This window comes from Amblyomma mixtum, chromosome 4, assembly GCF_055824585.1.
Source record: "Amblyomma mixtum isolate Tamu chromosome 4, ASM5582458v1, whole genome shotgun sequence".
Classification (NCBI taxonomy): Eukaryota; Metazoa; Arthropoda; class Arachnida; order Ixodida; family Ixodidae; genus Amblyomma; species Amblyomma mixtum.
The window spans coordinates 56,407,953-56,426,572 of NC_143015.1; the positions used below are offsets into that span (position 1 = coordinate 56,407,953).

Consider the following 18,620-nt stretch of genomic DNA (forward strand, 5'->3'; position numbering starts at 1 on the left):
ATAAGTGCATTTGTTTATTTATTCTGTTTTGAAGGAATGTCAGTGCCTATAAACGAATGCGCTGAAGTCAAATGCTTTTACGCCAATCAAGACATCTTTTCCGTAGATCCTTGTTTATTGTGAATAATACGTTTAACTGTAAGGAGATGCAGTGCTGAGGTTCTCCTTATCCGTAAATTATGCTTCGTTTATGTCAGCAGAGAAAATTCGTTATTCCTTCCCGATTCGTTCACCACTGAGCCCGCTGACAGAGAAATAGAAAACGTATATTTCTCGACACTGATCAAGGTCGCCGTCTTCAGTCAGTGGGTAGAAGCTCGTATCGTCCAGCACGGCGGTGACAGGTACAAGCAGCGGCCGAAGAATTTCCCGGACTGCAGCAAGTAAAGCGGCGCCGCTCCCTCTAGAACAGGACATCTGGTTTTGTCGGAATCTGCATTCGATGTAGCGTGATGACTTTGTGGCACGTGGACAGGTCCAATATCTTTGTGTCTTATCACCGTAGGCGCCACATAATTGACAGCACGGGCGGCCAGAACGCTTGAGTATGTCGACGTTGTAAAGGTCACGTGGTACAAAAATATGTTTTCACTTGACTAATGAAATCAGACTCAGACTGAGTAAGATTCTGACGAGAAAGGAGATCGCCGGAGTGTCGTAGTTCGTACAGTCCTTCTATTGGGTGTTTTTGAGTATAGCCTACTCATGACGATGGGAATGCGCGGTTTGTCGCTCATACCTACACTGGTGCACTATTAACGTGGGAAAGCGTATCACTTAGCTTAGTGCAGTGTATAAGTAAATGCCGCATTGAGTTTTCTGCGTTCATGTCCGCACTGTTCTAGCTTTGCCTTGTTTACTGGAGTAGAGTCCATAGAGCGGTTACTGCTGCACTGGCGTTCGTTTCTGTGAAAGAAGAAAAACCAGCCGAAAAAGAGAAACGCATAAGGAGAGACAACACAGGAAAATCCAGCCTTTGTCCTTCTTGCGTGTTCGTCTTTTTTGGCTAGTTTTTCTTCTTTGACATGCTATACCAACAAGCCCACCATTCTGCTCTGCTCTGTATTTGAGTCCCAGTTTGAGCGCGTCTGCGTCGGCACACAGCTCGAGCTTCCACAATTAACTAGTATGAAGCGGAACTTCGCTCAAGCTCAGTATTTGACGAAATTTTACCCTCGACTGTAGCTACCTTTAAATCCTTTTGGTAGCGTGACGTGGCCCCTCTCTGATTAGGCCTGCGTCGAGGCGCAGTAACAGCGTTTATCTAAACACCGCTCTTTGAATAGCATCCTTCAAGGCAGATAAACAAAAAAAAAAATAAATGATTTATCTGGTGCGACCACTGCACACTGAACACGCGAAAGAAAGTCTAAATGTCTAGCTGACCCCGTTACCCGGCCGGCAGGTTCGCGGCACTCTTTGCTTGTAGTCGCAGCTATACTCTCGCAGCAAGTAGGAATATGTCTTTATACCTATATGGATATTCTATTATATCTGTATATAATAGATCCATATTATATCTATATGGATTTTCACAGTCGTTTCCAGCGTTTCACTGCCAGCGAAATGTGCTGCCACTAAAACCAACTACTACGACATACAGGCTTCCTTCAAGAGCCCACTTCAAATGATCGCAGAAAACAAGCTGCCTCACCAGGAGTTTGTGACATCACACTGCGCTTCGAGATTCAAAAAGCACGTTGGTGTGCGTATATAAAATGTCACCAATGCCACTATCCACCAGTGACATTATGGACAGAAAACTACGCGGAATGACCAGCACATCTACTTATAATTTCTTACTCAGAGTGTATTTTGAGCGTTTATTTATTGAGTTTTTCAATGTTTTCAGCAGCACCTTTTTAGGCAGCGAAAGGTGCACCAAGCAACAGGGTCTGTTAAGGTAGCCATCAACTGTTGCTTGTCAGATCCTCTCTACAGCTAAATATTCAGAATTCCGTGGGATGGCAGGAGCTTGAAACTCTCAATTTTTGCGCACCACACTCTCGTCAGCAACCGAGGGCATATAAGGCTGCTTTGTATGGCGCCCTTTTTTTTCCGCAAAACCACAACACCCTCCTGATAACGCGGTTGACTTACTTTGTGTCATATAAAATAAAATTGGGAAACTTAAGAAGTTGCGTCGTTTTTTCTACAAGGGGCTCGGCCGTCCGCATCGACGTGCGCCACAGCGACCTCTTCACATGTATGCCCTTTTCTGAAGTCCCCGTCGTGTATTTTAAACAAATATTTGATGGGAAACTGGAGAGAAAGAAATTCTCAGTAGATCAGTGTTTAAGGCTGAAGTTTCAGGCCCTTTTTGGGGTCGGCTTGACAGAGTGTTTGCAGGCTAGTGACGCACTTTGAGCCCAAACATTAGCAGAGAGATATCTTCGTAGTTAGGCTGGTCAGGTAGAACTGGTGGATGTTTGTTTTATTGTCATCCTTGAGGCCATAAAAAAGAATCAAACGAACTTGCAGTCTACGAAAACCAAATCCCTGATATTTCCTCGGGGCAAATGCAGTCTTGTTGCTGGGAGCTTGTCTGTGGGCTAGACTATTTTCCTTGATCCATTTTTTTTTTACTAAGGCTGAATCCCGAAGGGATGAACATGTTGAACAAGCTATCTCTCACAATGCTTCTGTTTCTAGTATAGTTCTTTTCTTTGCCGAATATATGTCAATTTGTAAAGAAAATCAATAGCGAGGCAGTAAAGACACCCATGTTTCCCATACAAAACACTTGTTGACTGCAGAAACAGGACAAACTTGACTGCGTTTTCCAGAAAGGCGGTGTGAAATGCAAGCGTAATGGTTGCCGTTTATTTTCAGTGCGAAGAGACTGACTCCTTTTTAACTGGTGTTGCCCACAAGTGGAATCAGTTGGAAAAAAAACTGAGCTATGAAGTTTTTCTGAGCTGTGTAATCTGGTTACCTAGAATGGAGGTGCCTCAGTTTGCCGTTTTTTTTTACACTTGAACCCTTTTCGTACTAGTGGAACTATTCCTACTAGAGGAGCATATGGTAGGAACTAATAGAGGAATGTTCTAGAGAAACGAAGCGACCTTATGACTATCCGTACTTTTGTGAATGGCATAATACTGACAATAAAGAATACTGACAACACAGGCATCACACTAACTTCTCACCACAGATGGCTTGCGCACATTGCTAACGTAGCCTCGATGGCATTACGTTAACTATTTTTTTTCCCAAGGTGGCCGCGCCTCGCACCCACGTTGACTGAGCTTCAAGCATATACTACTTTTGTTCGACCAGTTTTACAGTACGCTAACATAGTTTAATTGCCCCATTCAGTGACAAATGTAATGAAACAGGAAAATGTACACCGTAAAGCATTGCGGTTTATTTATAACAAATATAAGCGCACTGATTCACCAAATGACCTTGCTGTTATTTTGAATTTAGCGATACTACCGTTCAGAGCGCAACAAGCACGACTCAAATTTTTGTTTCTTTTGATTCACAACTACTACAAGATAGACATATTAAAATATCTTTTAGCAATCACGCTCGTCGAGGCATAAACACGCACGCGCTGTAAAAGAATATTCATGACATAGCGATACGTTCACGTGTTGTTGCTTTCCCCTCGTAATCAGAGAATTAAATCTCCTTGATCTATCAATTATTACTGCAGACACATTGTTTTAGTTCAGGTCATAGATAGAATCCGCATCACTTAACCAATAACGCCATCTCACTTATATATTCAAACGCCCCGACACACTGTAGTAGATTATTATTTATTCGTTGCAATAGATTATTAAGTTTCTCTCTTTTATTTTTTTCCCTCACTCCCGTGCTACCATTTGCTATTATTTTGATCAATTCTTATTGAAAAAATTGCTTAGGTGGTGGCATAGGGTATAGGAGGGGTTTGTGTGGACTTGATGATAGCACGAGCGTATATAAGGGGAGGGTAAAGTGCGTGTTTGGAGTCGCCTCCAAAGTGTCTGATGGTAATTGTCGAAAGAGGGATGGGGTTGGGGGTAGAGTCGACGCTCTACTTTGCAGGCCTGCGTCATTTCACTTAATGAGTGCATGCGCTCCCGCGAAAACCCCAGATCGGAGGCCGCTTGTGCCCGGTTGAGATAACCTCGAGCTAAAGCGCTGGCGGCCTCTTTTCCGGGATTCCCGGCTTCTGTGGCGCCTTTCGGTCTTTGCGCCAATAGATGACAGGCGAGAGAAAAACGGGTCGTACGCAGAAATGTATAAGGCGTCATCGTGAAGACGCCAGCATATCGGTAAGTCAGCCGGTGACATTGTCACCGATATGCAACCTGCCTTGGTGTGCACATGCTTTTCAGAGAGTAGGAAATGAAAAAGGATGACTGTTCTCAACCTGGGTTCCATTAACCATTAAGACAGCATTCGCTTCATCTGCCATTACTAGACACAGCCAGAAAGACATAGGCAGAGATATGACCTTGATTAACGGCAAGATGCATTGTGTGTGTCCGCCTCGAATTTGTTTGATGGTGGATCAAAGATTCAGACCTTATGTGCCGACCGCTTGTGTAGCAATTGATGGCTGATAGTAATTAGACGATTAGAGTATCTCTCTTTTGCTCCTATAAGTGGCACAGTTTCAATCTATCTTTGATTTTTTTTTACTCTTTCCCTGTGCTTAGCTTCAATACCAACAAGAACCCTGCGGCACCCGTGACACCTGGCCACCCGGCCCCAGAGTCGCTACACCTATAGCCAAAAGAGAGACAGTAGAAAAAAATGGCTGAGGCTTAGCTAAGGTTAAGCCTTGTCAGATGCGAAGCATATTGATGGCTAGGCTTGGTAATAGATGGCTTTCCTTGGTTGAATACTTGGTCATTTCAATACATCAACTAGAAGCCTTCGTCGTGGGGGAAGACAACGGCATGGCTACAGCGGAACGCCGACTAACCCCGAGACGCGCGTTGGGTGAGCGCCTGGATTGCCACGGAAGCCGCGTCCGCCTGCCCGGTGGAGCGAGCGTTTCACCTACACCGAGTGTGAACGCGCGTTCGAAATGCGCGGGAATGCCGCTCGAGGACATTCCGGCGTCTGTGCGATGGCATCGTTCTCCCTCTCCCAGCGCGTGACGGCGATCTGTCCTGACGTCATCGTGTCACGTGGTTGGTCGCGTACAGCTCCGAGCGACGGCGCGAGGTGGGGGACCTGTTTCTCATCTGTCATGACGTCACCGTGTCACGTGGTGTGACGTCACCCTGTCACGTGGTGTGACGTCATCGTGTCACGTGGTTGGTCGCGTACAGCTCCGAGCGACGGCGCGAGGTGGGTGACCTGTTTCTCATCTGTCATGACGTCATCGTGTCACGTGGTGTGACGTCATCGTGTCACGTGGTTGGTCGCGTACAGCTCCGAGCGACGGCGCGAGGTGGGGGACCTGTTTCTCATCTGTCATGACGTCATCGTGTCACGTGGTGTGACGTCATCGTGTCACGTGGTTGGACGCGTACAGCCACGGTGACGGCGTGGGGCATAGCTCTAGCAATATGCTTCGCATAAAAACATGCACGGGGAACCTCGGACCAGCCGCTCGGCTTGGGGTATAACAAGTGTGTGGGCGGTAGTTATCACGCTGCCTGCATGCGAGCCACGTGGCACTCATGCTGAGGAAACCATGAAAAACGCTTGAAATGTTCAGCTGAGCACACTAAAAATTCAGACATGCAGGAGGAGAATTCACTCCGCACACGAGAAAGCATGCGGCCCCACCTAGAGACCAAAAATTGCTCTAGGCCTAGCACTTGTCATCTCCACACAGGTAGCATTCCTTGAACCGAAAAGACAATGTTCTGGGAACAATATGCACATTCGGCACGTGATTAGGATTTGGAGTACAGGAATTACTACGCTGTCTTTTCTTATTCGCGGCCCATAGTTCAATCCACTGACCACACCATGTGATCACAAGCGCTATCGTGCGCAAGTAAACCATGGCCGGCCATGCTGCCGGCAACTAAGGCGCAACATATTAAGACGCAAGAAGGCATCTTTTTCTTTTGCATTCAGTAGCGCCAATTAGCAACAAAATATGCTACGGATATGAGCTTGCCCAGGTCACCGGCAGGGTGAAGAGCGAGAATTTGCCTACGCTAGGGTAGGGGACGTTCTAAGGCGGCATGGGACGAGACCGTGGTGCATGATCATGTAAGGCTTCGTACTGCTGGCGGAGAATTGAGCTGCGCTTAAACGTGGGCGCAAGCTCACTTTTTATGTTCAAAGACGGAGAGATCCGTCTTCCCCGCTGCCGAAACCGAGACGCTGTCCGTGGTGCTTAGTTCTGCTGCGACGCAGAAGCTCTTCCTGGATGCTGTAGGGTACCTAGAGAGAATGGAACGTCGCGGGGAGACCAACCTAACGGGAAAGTTTTCATCCCCAGAAACAGTCTGGCTACACCCACTACAGGACAAAGGCCTCTCCCACACCTATCTATTCACCCTGCCTTGGCGCAGCTGCAGCCACGCTATCCTCCCACACTTCTTAATCTCATCCGCCCACCTAACTTTGTGCCGCCCCCTGTGAGGCTTGCCTTCTCTTGGAATCTACTCCGTTCCTTTAAAGAAAATCTGTTCGCCATCTCTCCATCTCTACAGCGCCATTTCTCCGGTAAAAAAAAAATTCATATGATTCGAGCCACAATAGACACAAGATTGTAATCAGTAACCACACTAGAACTTTTTCTATGCGTGGAACCTCACACTCAGCCCCTGGCGAATTGTGCCCGCACCTGCAACGCCCGCTTGCATATAACACCTTTGAAGCCTATGGTAGTCGTGTTTCACTCCACCATTTCCTGTATTTTTCATCACGTAAAACTGCAGGCGATGTCACACACAGCAGCGCGAAGTAACAGACATGTTCTGTTCTTCAATTGCTGCTCACCTTTCTGTAGTTGCAACGAATACGCATAATCACAAGTTTTTTGGGTGGTCTCCGAGAGATGTTAAGATATGTTTTCTGGAATGAAAGTGAAAGGGACGCCAGGAAATGTGGCAGTATATATTTGCTATTTCGAAAGCCCAGCTGGTGGCGAGGTCCGCACTCGGCGTTTTGAGATACTTCATAGGGATGCCTACATCGGCTGTACAAGATGGAATATAGTTTTGTCTTCTCTTTTTATTTTTATTGTAATAAATATGCGAGGAATGAATTATCAGTTTCTTGCACTTTTGCATTGTTTAGCACCCCTCATTTCATCGCTGCCCTTCCTGTAGTTGTGAATAGGATGTTACGCACCAAGAAAAAACCCACTCGGGATTTCGCTTGGAAAACCGTGTTCTAAAGCTTTCCTGCAGCAAGCACAAAGATACGTTGAAAATAGCAATGTGAATAAAACATTACAATCATTTCAATCAATATTATTATAGGATACGTTCTCCATGCGTCAAAGATATATAAATTCATCCAAGGCCATGAAACCTGCATGCTGTCTCCATCCTTCGTGTTCGCTGTTGTGTTTGCATCATCTACGTCTTTTTTCATGCAATCATTTGATGAATGCAAACAACATATAGCATGATTTATACTCGGGGCTTTCCAAAAAAAGAAACAGACAAGTCTATAGCACCTAAAAAGCAGATATACTGAAGTAAATGTTATCCATGAGAGGGCATTGCGCAGGATTATAACGCCGGACAACGAAGCTAATCGGCTTACATGAAGCGGGTTGGATTCCTATTCCGCAAATCCTAAAATTCCCTCCACGCATAAATGTTTTGTAAGCGGCGACAGTTGCTGGAAGTCTCTTTAGCTAGACATAAAAAATAATACATTTAATTTTGGTCTCTGTGTCTGCGCTAATATTTAATGCAATTTTTGCTCACCTTCGAGAAAAAAAATACGCCTGGCGGTTTCGCATTCCTAAGCACGGAATATTGTGCGAAAACAGTTCTTTCCGATGGACAACCCCGCCATATATCTAAAAGCGGACGGAGGTGTCCACTGATCATGAGGACCAGTTATGCGCGTCTTCAATTTTTTCCGTAGTCAATGCCCGCGTACCCAATTACACCGGAAGCCTGGTCTCCGGAGCCCTGTTTCTGTCACAACGCATGCAGGGTACATTTTCTCCCTACTGCCACACAGCTCAAAGGGGGAATAATAGGTTTATAGTAGTATTAGTTCATGAAGAAGATGTGCAATGCACAGCCCGAGAGTGTGTTGGACTTTAACACGAGGGATGTTCGAGCATGCGCTTAGAACAGAGGTAGTCTAAATCTGATGAAGAGGAAACTAGACATAGGTAAAAACTAGATGTGTGCGTTTAGAGACACATATAGCAATGGCATTTGCAATGTGGACAAGATAGCTAAAGTAGCCGAAGAGTTATAAACAAATATCCCCAGGAGGCAATGTCTTCAGAACGTTAACGACAGAGAGAGAGAGTAGAGCCCAGCAATGGGACAACCCCCCAGGAACGAAAGAGAAAGTAAATAAAGCCTTAGGAGCAATGAAAAGTAGGAAAGCAGCAGGTGCTGATCACGAAACACCAGATCTGTTGAAAGACGGACGGGAGACTGTGCTACAGAAAGTAGCTACAGCTTATTCCCAGTGCCTTATGACGTGGTTTCAAGCACTAGCCAAGACAGCTGCCATATGATGCCTAGCATAGAACGCAGTCTTCCGTTACCTTCTTTCCCAGCTATTCTTTTGTCGCACCTACCTCAGTTATTCAGATATTACAATCATTGTTCCCTCCGCTTGGTTATGTGCTTTTCAATGTGCGTGCCCACCTTTATTTCTTATACCTCTCGATGCTTGTCTAGCATGCTGTAGCAAGTGACTGAAGGAGAACCCACGCCGGCCGTGTTTTGTCTGGCGTGCAAGTAGGACATCACATTTACCAGTCACTGCGGTAGCGCCTGCTTTCATGGCAGAGATCTGTCTTCGTAATCATCCAAAATTAATAAAAAAAAACAAGTTTTTAGAACTTCCCCAAAATAAAGGCATCTATGCCGTGTTTCAAAAAGAGTTCCTTTTTTTTACCGTCGCATATTACGGACACATACTTAAAAAAGTCTGCCTCATGAATAGCTTATGATTATCTTTTGAACCTAAGGTTAAGATAACTTGGGATATAGCACTTTCCGTTTGATTTCGGTATATACGAGAACGTTCTAGACCCCGGCATCGGGAGGGAACGCGTCACATACGTCACAAATGCGGTAGTTCCTGATAACCACGGGAGCAGACAAAGTTCCTTGCGCCGTAGATTTACAGAGCTCTGTCTATTCACATTTATTGTTAGGTCACTTCGTTACAACGGTTTTGAAGTTAGCATGGTTTCAACATAAATATAAAAAGGCTTCAGGGTCAAGATGAACCAACGCATAGAAAAAAATCGGTATAAACGCAAGCGCATCGTATCTGTCGTCATGGTTGCGTGTACTAATGCCTTGTTTTGTAGCAGATATATGATCGCCCGGACAAATGCAAAATACTAGATTTTAGACATACAGCGCTCGCGTAAACAGGAATCGGACTCAACACCTATCCTGTCGATATTCACAAAGTATCAGCGTCATTGGAAGAAATAAAGAGAATCTATCACAATGGAATACTTTAGTAAGGATACCAAAGCGGTACCGCTCGATTCCCGATTTCCTTCTCTTTACCTCATCACTCGTTTTCGTATTTCTGTGATGTCAGGTCTCCAAGGAAGCAGTCAGGATGGAAATTGCAGGCGTTTATTTTACTGCGCAAGCACTGATATTCCCACGCCATCAAAATGCCAGCCTCAATGCCCGAAGCCATCCAACCACCGTCACCCTCGACCCATCTCCCCAACCCACCCCTGCCCACCACGTTCACCCTCCAGCAGCGCCGTCTACCAACAACCCACCAAATCTACCGAATCGCCGGCGCAATCAAAGTCAAAGACACAGTTCAAACACAAGTAAAGACACAGCAGCACCACCTACGAGCCACCTTACCAACCCACTGCCCTATCTAGAGGGCCGCCCAATCTGCTTCCCTCCCGTGCAACTTCCCGCCTATCTTCACCCACCGGCCTCGCATGCAAGCGATATTGATGAGCGCAACCTTTCAGGCAATGGGATGCGACAAAAGGGAAAAATTTGAAACAGGAAAGCATCAGTACAAAAGCGCATTTTGTTTGCAACAGGACGGAAAGTTCAGTTAGTTAGTAAAGATTCATTATGAAAAATCAAGGCGCTAACAGCGACACAGGGGAAAGAGAGCGATTGAGAACCGCGAGTTAATCTTTTCCTGCACATCGGTCGGCATGTGGCGTGCGTTTATCCTGTTTTTTTTTTGTCTTTATTGCATTATAGAAGCTTCTGAATAAAAATTCTTGTGGTTGCGAGTAAGCGCCGTGTTCCCTCTGTATCATTGTTTGTTAGCGCCTGGATTTTTTTTAATTCCTTTTGCGTAGACAGTTCATCGTATCGGACCATCTGTGCGTCTGTAACTTTTCTTTGCACAGCCAAGCGATTTTTTCCTCTAGCTTTGCTCTTCGCCAGCACCGAGTGCTCGGTTGACCTGGCATTCATCGGCAATGTTCGTCTTTCCGTCGTGCCACACTGTCTTACTTTATCGAAGTACACAACCGGCGGGAGGATGGTCCTTTTAGGAGTCGTGCACTTGGGGAAGAAGGCGATGCCCAAGTACCCGAGTTTGTTTCAGCTTGCCACGTGGCTGGATCTTCTCCACCGTAATCGGCAGCCGCTTCGTGCTTTTTCTCCCACCGCACAGAACACTGAGAGCAGTCGAAGACACCACACCGCTGAGAGCGGTATGACCACCAGCATCGAAGCAGGGGCGGAAAGGCAACGGGAACGAATGCGATGGCGGAAGTCATAGAAAACCCATCGAGTGTTTCTTTTGATTCTGATCTGTCTTTTACCACAGAAAGATCGGAAAGCAGAGAAGAGCTTCGCGCAAAGTCAGAAGTAGAAACACAAGCGAAGATAGCACAGGAAAAAATGATATCCAAATAGACTTCGACGATGCCGATGCTTTCTCGCGGGCTCCGGAGTAGACAGCAAGATTGGTTCGTAATCGAAGAGCACAGTTACCTCGCAAGACTCGAAGGCAGCGTTCATGCTTTTTGTTTCTTTCGTACCTTCACTACCGTTCTTATGGAAGAAGGTGAGGGGGTGTACTTCTGCGGAAATCGTTTTGTTTTTTTTTCTTTTTTTACTGGTCGAATCCTAATAAGAAACAGGGATGAAAATGCTTTTTACCTCATTTTTTCTCATTGTTCTTTTATTTTTCTTTCCCTTGGTTTTAGGTGACGTGCTTAATTCGTCGCGGCAGCAGAAGTGGCAAAAGAAAGACAAAGTAGCTGGGTGACGGAGTGAGTGGCACTTCTTATTTTGTTTCTAAGCACGAACTGTCTATGCAGGCGGTGTTTCTCTATTTCTACTGCCTGTGGGATGGGAAACCTATACTTCCTGTACTTTTTCCCCCAACACTCAGAATCCTAGACCTTAAGGCACGAAAGAGCTGCTACACATAAGACACTAGAAAAAGTAAACTGCACGTTCGTGTTCAAATCATCGTGCTCTTCTGTATTCGCCACTAAAAATTTGCATAAATTTGCCTGTGCTGTGTTCAGTAAAAAATGAAACATGTGAACGATCCAGGTATTAAAAGACAAGAAAGGCAGAGAAGGTGGATCACGATTACAGAATTAGTCTGAGATGCACCTCAGGGAAGGTAAACAAAATGCAATACAGCGTGTCTTTCTTTACAATGCTTTCCTGTAGTACCATGAACCAAACCCCGTTTCTGAATAATTGCGAGCCGACAGGTGACCATCTCTAGCATTTCAAGCAGCCGACACTCGTTTCCTTCTCGTGACACATAAATTGCTCTATGCTTAAAGTTGAAAAGAATTCTGAAGGTGCAGAAATAAGGAACGGTTTGTAATCGAAGCAAGATGAGGGCCGTTGACGCCAACTTGAATGTAGTCATTCACGGCTGTTACTATTCACAGCTGTTACACACCGCAAGATAAAACAAAACACCGGCTTTTGGTTCACTGCTAAAAGAGGGTCAAGAAGACTCGGTATTTTGCCTCTACCCTAACAGAGAAACAAAGATCGATAACTGTGGAAAAAGAATGACAAGTGTTTACAATTGAATTTTTACTTGTCCGCCGCGGTGGCTCAGTGGTTATGGTGCTCGGCTTCTGACCCGAAAGACGCGGGTTTGATCCCGGCCGCGGGGGTTGAATTTCTTTGGAGGAGAAATTCTAGAGGCCCGTGTACTGTGCGATGTCAGTGCCCGATAAAGAGCCCCTGGTGGTCGAAATTTCCGGAGCCCTCTACTACGGCGTCTCCCATAGCCTCAGTCGCTTTGGGACGTTAAACCCCATAAACCAAACCATAAAAAAAACCAAACCGAATTTTTACTTAACGCAGTCGCAGTCATAGGCCGTGCTGCAGAAACTCTATGACGCAAAGCAGAGAGCTCACTGATGCAGGAAATTCCCAGAGATTGCATAAGTGGGGCGCCAAGCACGTGCGACTCATCTTTTACTACTACGTAAAGCCCTTGCTAATAACAATGCTTTCCCACGACCTTCCCTAACAAGGATATGGTGCTTTCGCCAACGAAGCCATCAATGTCTAACCTTCTTATCAAACAAGCTGAGAAGAGATGAAAGCAGAAGCTGCTTTCTTTTGCCGTTCCAGGTTTTTCTACCTCGCTTCCATAAAGTACAGCTATTGAGAAAGAGTACGTCCCACTTAGGCATTTCCTGAGTGGTTCCCTGTAGTATAGAGCATTTTGTTGTTGATAAAAGTCGTTTTGCCGTTAACGTAAACAGATGAAGCAATATTTGAATATACCATGGTTTCTTTCGAATAGTGTGCTTAGGTTCTCTTATTGTGAAAACTACGCTTCTTAGCCTGGCAAACAGAGAGAATGCTTGTTTTTTCTAATCCCGTGGGAAGACTCCTGAACTGTTTGCACACTGTTTCAGAGTCACAGCTTGAAAAAAAATTAAAAGAGTAGAAATACCCGGATGAAGAACCTTTCGTTGGAGACAACATAAGCTCCTCCTTAGTGTATACAAAGTGTGTACAAAGTGTGTAGTGTGTACAAAGTTCTTCCTACTTCCTACACTGAGGCGGTTCGTTTAGAAAAACCGGCAATGATCAGACCACTTTACATGCCGGAATATTCTCCTTGCACTTGACAATATTCGCTAATAATACCTCACTTCTATTCAAATCAAAATTAAAAAGCTGAAACCAGCGTTGAATGCACAACCACGGCCTCATGATTATCCTAGCACTGCTTCATGCTTTCTGTGTCAGGCCTGTTTGCGGAAATTGTCAGCGCAGAAATGAAAAGTTCCGCAGAGAAGCTTGTCATGCACCAGAACAGGCTTACGCTGTGGCGACGGAGCGATGTTGGAAGAAGAGCGTACAAAACTACAAAACCAAAAGACGGCTACGCAAAAAGCACGGCTCAATATATCGAGCCAGTTCTTGTACCGCCGTATGTGACGCAGATCCAGCTGCGAAACGATTTATTGAAACCACCGCGAGAACAGTTTCGCTCAAAGTCGCGTTACATCCGCGCTGTTTTTTCTTATATCCCATGAAGCGTAAAATTTACCCATACTTTCACTTCGTCCATTTTGTGCTAACGCGTTTCGCTAATGTCCAGTAGAAAAAATTGTGTTTTTTAACCAATAGAGGTTTTGTTTTATTTTCTGACAAAGAGGTACGCAAAGAGAACTAATTTTAAAAGCAAAAAAACAGGGCAGAGAGTGAAATTTCCGCAATAGCGTGTGAGTTTTCCTATCGTTCGGTGTAATTCGTCTCATGCATGCAGTACTATACGCGAGAACACTTGCTTTTTTTTTCTTGGGGGGAATTAAATGTCACATGGTCCCAAGAAAAAGCCTTTGTGAGTCTCCTATGCGCTCAAAGCGCGCAGGTTCGAACGGGGGAAGGCGGCTGTCGTGCTAATGGCAATCATTACCAGTTCTTAATCTCATTACATATGATTTCCTTCAAGAGCCCGAGAGCGACGTCACATGAGTAGTAGCTACAAAGGTCACGCTCAGCACGTGCTAACGCAAGAAAATATGACCGGCATGGTTTTCGGCGAAGTTGAGCTAGCGACTGCGGCCCTGTCGTTGGGGAAATGGTTCAAATATAGCAGCAGCGCAGAGAAAACAAACTGTCCGGGCACGTGCTAGGAAAACACTAAAAAATCAAGCCGAGTGCCATGAATTACGCGGATTGGCGCGGCTACATTGGCTGCGCGGCCGAATAAACAGCGGAAACATTTGTGAAATAAGCAAAAGCTGCCAGTGCTGTGAATAGGTGAGAGGCGTAGTCAACACGTTTTAGCTTTCAGAGAAAAGTCTCTGCTGTCGTATGAAGATAACTGAATGAATCGGTGTTTTGAGCTCATTCAAGAGCACTCCTATGCTGAGCGTGATGCGGCAGTCAAATGGATTGTGTGTATTCTATTTGTGACCTGACGAGAGATTTGCATGTTAAGAATTGTAAATTTTCGGGACCGTGGTGAAGGTACGTCGCAAATGCTCAAGTGTTTTATTAAACCGGAAAGTTGAGCTAATTCGTGGTGTAGCCCACGACAGACCGTGTATTGCATCCAGAATATTGAGAAAAACATTAATTTGTCATTTCAGCCTGTCTTTGTTTATGATAAAAAACAACCTCAGAAAACACTGGTTGTTAGTCAGCGACAGTTGTTAGTCAGCACCCGTCTTGTCGTCTGTGTTTCTTTTCTGGTCTCCGTCTGTTTTCGTGCTGGTCATTTCGAATCAATTTTGACTGGATCTCTAGTTCAGATTAATTTTGCGTATGATGTTCCCGACTCTGGCCGATACTCAACACTTCCTCTCGTTCTATACGAGAAAAAATATGTAGTAGTGCAATAGCCTGTGCGCGTTCCTTACTATACAAAGCCTTTTCTATGGCTTTATACAATAACTGCGCAGTCCGCACAACTTTTATGTTCCGTGCATCCAATAATATTTTTTGGATTAATTTTTTTTTCATTTTAATTAAAAGCTAAATATTACTGTTGCATCTAGAACAGTCATACAATATCGGGTAAGAAGTAAATGTTAACAGCAAAACCTCTGTTAACGATAAACGCCGCGCTGTGTTCGCTAACAGACTGCACCATATTGCGTGTGCGCCAATTTTAAGGGTCATCTTGAAACTTATGAAAGAGGACACCCTCCGGCGGGCACAAATGGAACGGCGAAACTTTCCTTCTAACAAACACACGTCACTGGATGTACACCAGGTGAATGGCGAACGAAAAAGCAACACGGTTTACCTTAGGCTTCTTCGCTCAGAACCAACACATAATTACAAAGGGGGATGGTAAACAAAATCAGTGCCTCTGCCATTGAATTATCTTTCCTTAAATGCATGCAGCGTCGTAGGTGGGAGAACTACAGACCAAATCACGAGATCAAAACACTGAAGTTTTGGCGTTATGCACCCCCCATGATTAGCTCTTTTGTACCTAGGTGGTGGTCGCTGAAGCGTTGCCCTTCAATTATTTGTCGGCCTTGGAGTGATGGCAGCGCCGGAATTGAAGGGCACTGGGAAAATTTTTTGCCTGCAGGAGTGCTAATGTCATCCTTGTACCAGCCGCCACAGGTCAGAGTAAGAAGCTTTATACAGCTGAGTACGCAATGGTGGGATCAATTCTGAATATCACCCACCGTATTTACATGCTCGAGAAAGCCGAAAGCACCCGGGGGCACAACTTTCAACTGATTGTTCAGATCATACCGGACTCCTCCAATCAACTTATTTTTCATTACGCAAGTTTAGTTTATTCATAAGTAGTAGGGGTATTGTGAAGAAGATGTGCTCACTTGAGAACACAGTTGAAATGCGGCTGAAACTGCACAAAAACATTGGCTATTTGTTGCAGGTTCTTGATCGTCATGAGAAAACAGCGCGTTGACACGTGACACAATAGGTGCGTTGTGACGTTTGTTCTGCTCTCCTGCATCGACGCGCCGTTTTCTTATATCTTCAAGAATCCATGCCGTTCTTGCAAGGAGAACAGCTTTTGACTATGCAGGTGAATTTTGCCGAATCAGCATTTTTTATTACCAAATGGAAAATTTACCAAACCCCGTCGCCCTGAGAGTTTCAAAACTGTGGCATAAAAGACTCCGCTCATATGTAAGAGCAGCAGCTCGTATTGCACCCGAAAAGAATGAAGAAAGTCCGCCCCCGGCATACTCGGCGGATGACATTTCCACACCGCTGCTACAATCAAGCGATGACGCATTCTACCAGCAGTCCTTCAACTATCTTCACCTGGATCCACTACAGTTAATGCGCCCGGCTTTCTACGTACCTTCATCGTCGACTCTGACGTCACATCGCAGTGGCAATTTAAGCGGCTGTCTGAGCGACAGTCCGTTTAGTTGGCACGGAAGCAGCATTTGGAACACCATGGCTCATGCAGCGCATCTTTACCCTTCGCAGACGATCTTCGCGTTCTTGGTACTGCTGTGTCCGCCCCCGGCATACTCGGCGGATGACATTTCCACACCGCTGCTACAATCAAGCGATGACGCATTCTACCAGCAGTCCTTCAACTATCTTCACCTGGATCCACTACAGTTAATGCGCCCGGCTTTCTACGTACCTTCATCGTCGACTCTGACGTCACATCGCAGTGGCAATTTAAGCGGCTGTCTGAGCGACAGTCCGTTTAGTTGGCACGGAAGCAGCATTTGGAACACCATGGCTCATGCAGCGCATCTTTACCCTTCGCAGACGATCTTCGCGTTCTTGGTACTGCTGTGTCCGCCCCCGGCATACTCGGCGGATGACATTTCCACACCGCTGCTACAATCAAGCGATGACGCATTCTACCAGCAGCCCTTCAACTATCTTCACCTGGATCCACTACAGTTAATGCGCCCGGCTTTCTACGTACCTTCATCGTCGACTCTGACGTCACATCGCAGTGGCAATTTAAGCGGCTGTCTGAGCGACAGTCCGTTTAGTTGGCACGGAAGCAGCATTTGGAACACCATGGCTCATGCAGCGCATCTTTACCCTTCGCAGGTGTGTAAAAACGTTTCGCTTTATGCTAAGAAAAGTGACGACCCGTTCTTGCTATTGCTTCCATGCCAACAAGTGCTTTGTGAAATTGTCTGCGATTGTTTCTCAATGGCGATGCTCATACTGCGCTCCGGTGATGTAGAGACTAATCCGGGGCCCACCACGCGTAATACTGAAGCATTACTTGAACTGCAACATTTTCCCGCCAATCCTTCGGAGCAGATGGAAGTTCTTTTTCGGCTATTAAAAGACCTCCAGGCACGATCTGTAGAATCCGCTAAGGGCCAGGCCGAGTTGGTTAGCGACGTTAAGGCAATTAAGGTTGGTCAAAAGAACATCGAGACCAAAATTGAGGCAATCCAGACGAGGTTAGACAATCTTGAAGAAAAAACAAAGGTATTAGACCGTCTCGATGATGACATTGCTGGAATTCAAGTGTCAGCACAAGTCCAGACAAATCGGCTCGACTCTTTAAAACTGCGTGTTGACGAACTTGAGGATAGATCTCGACGCAATAAATTAATTTTTCATGGAATCTCTGATTCTCGCGAATCATGGGAACAGTCAGAGTCGAACGTAAGGGCAGCACTAGCCGAAGCAATCGACAGCCTACCCGACACAGCAATAGAACGCGCCCATCGCATAGGTCGCTACACGCCCGATAAGTGTCGCCCAATTGTTGTCAAGTTCGCCAGCACGAAAACAAAAGATAAAGTACTTTCCGCGCGAGCAAAGCTAAAAGAAAATGATGTCTCTATTTCCGAAGATTTTTCGCCCGCCACACGCCATGCCCGAAAAAAACTCATTGAGTACGCTAAAAGCCAGCCCCAACCATGTACTTTCCAGTTAAGATACACTAAACTAGTCATGAATAAAAAACAGTTCGTCTATGACCCGGCAACAGACACCATCAGCGAAAATGCCGCGTACGAACCACGAGATAGCGGCGACCATGTTGATTGTGAACACGTCCCAAGTTAGGAAAGCGCGATGGGAAGTGGACAAGACGCGTCCCACGTATCAGTTTTTTTTACTAATATTCGTAGCATCATGAATAAACGCGCTTCCTTAACTTCTGTCTTAGATACTTGCAATACCGATATTTTAGTGCTTACAGAAACGTGGCTGCATTCACAGGTTCAAGATCACGAACTTTTTCAGACCACTCATCGTTTTTCACTCTATCGTTGTGACCGAACAATGCGACAGGGAGGCGGCGTGCTCTTAGCCATTTCGAAAGATCTTGCATCCCAGTGTATTCATGTATCTACTGACTTAGAAATGGTTTGGGCCATCGTTGAACTAAACCACCAGAAGATAATCATTGGTGTTTGTTACCGCCCCCCAAACCATTCATCTAACTTCGTTCATGTTGTACATGATATCATTAACATCGTTACGTGCCGTTATCCCACGTTACCTTTATTTCTGCTTGGCGATTTTAACCTACCAAATATAGTATGGAACACTGGCTCTCCAACCTTACAGCCTTTTTCTTCATTAGCCAATGAGTTCTTAGAAATGTGCTCTGTTTTT

The 18,620-nt window shown here is 45.5% G+C and overlaps 1 protein-coding gene across 1 annotated transcript; it reads left to right on the forward strand.

Annotated features, from left to right (window-relative positions):
* Window positions 1-16,307: 16,307 nt before the first annotated feature.
* Window positions 16,308-18,065, forward strand: LOC149346539 (uncharacterized). Its single transcript, XM_089585408.1, has one exon. The coding sequence runs from the start codon at window positions 16,347-16,349 to the stop codon at window positions 18,063-18,065; it is 1,719 nt and encodes a 572-aa protein (XP_089441534.1). The 5' UTR covers window positions 16,308-16,346.
* Window positions 18,066-18,620: the final 555 nt, after the last annotated feature.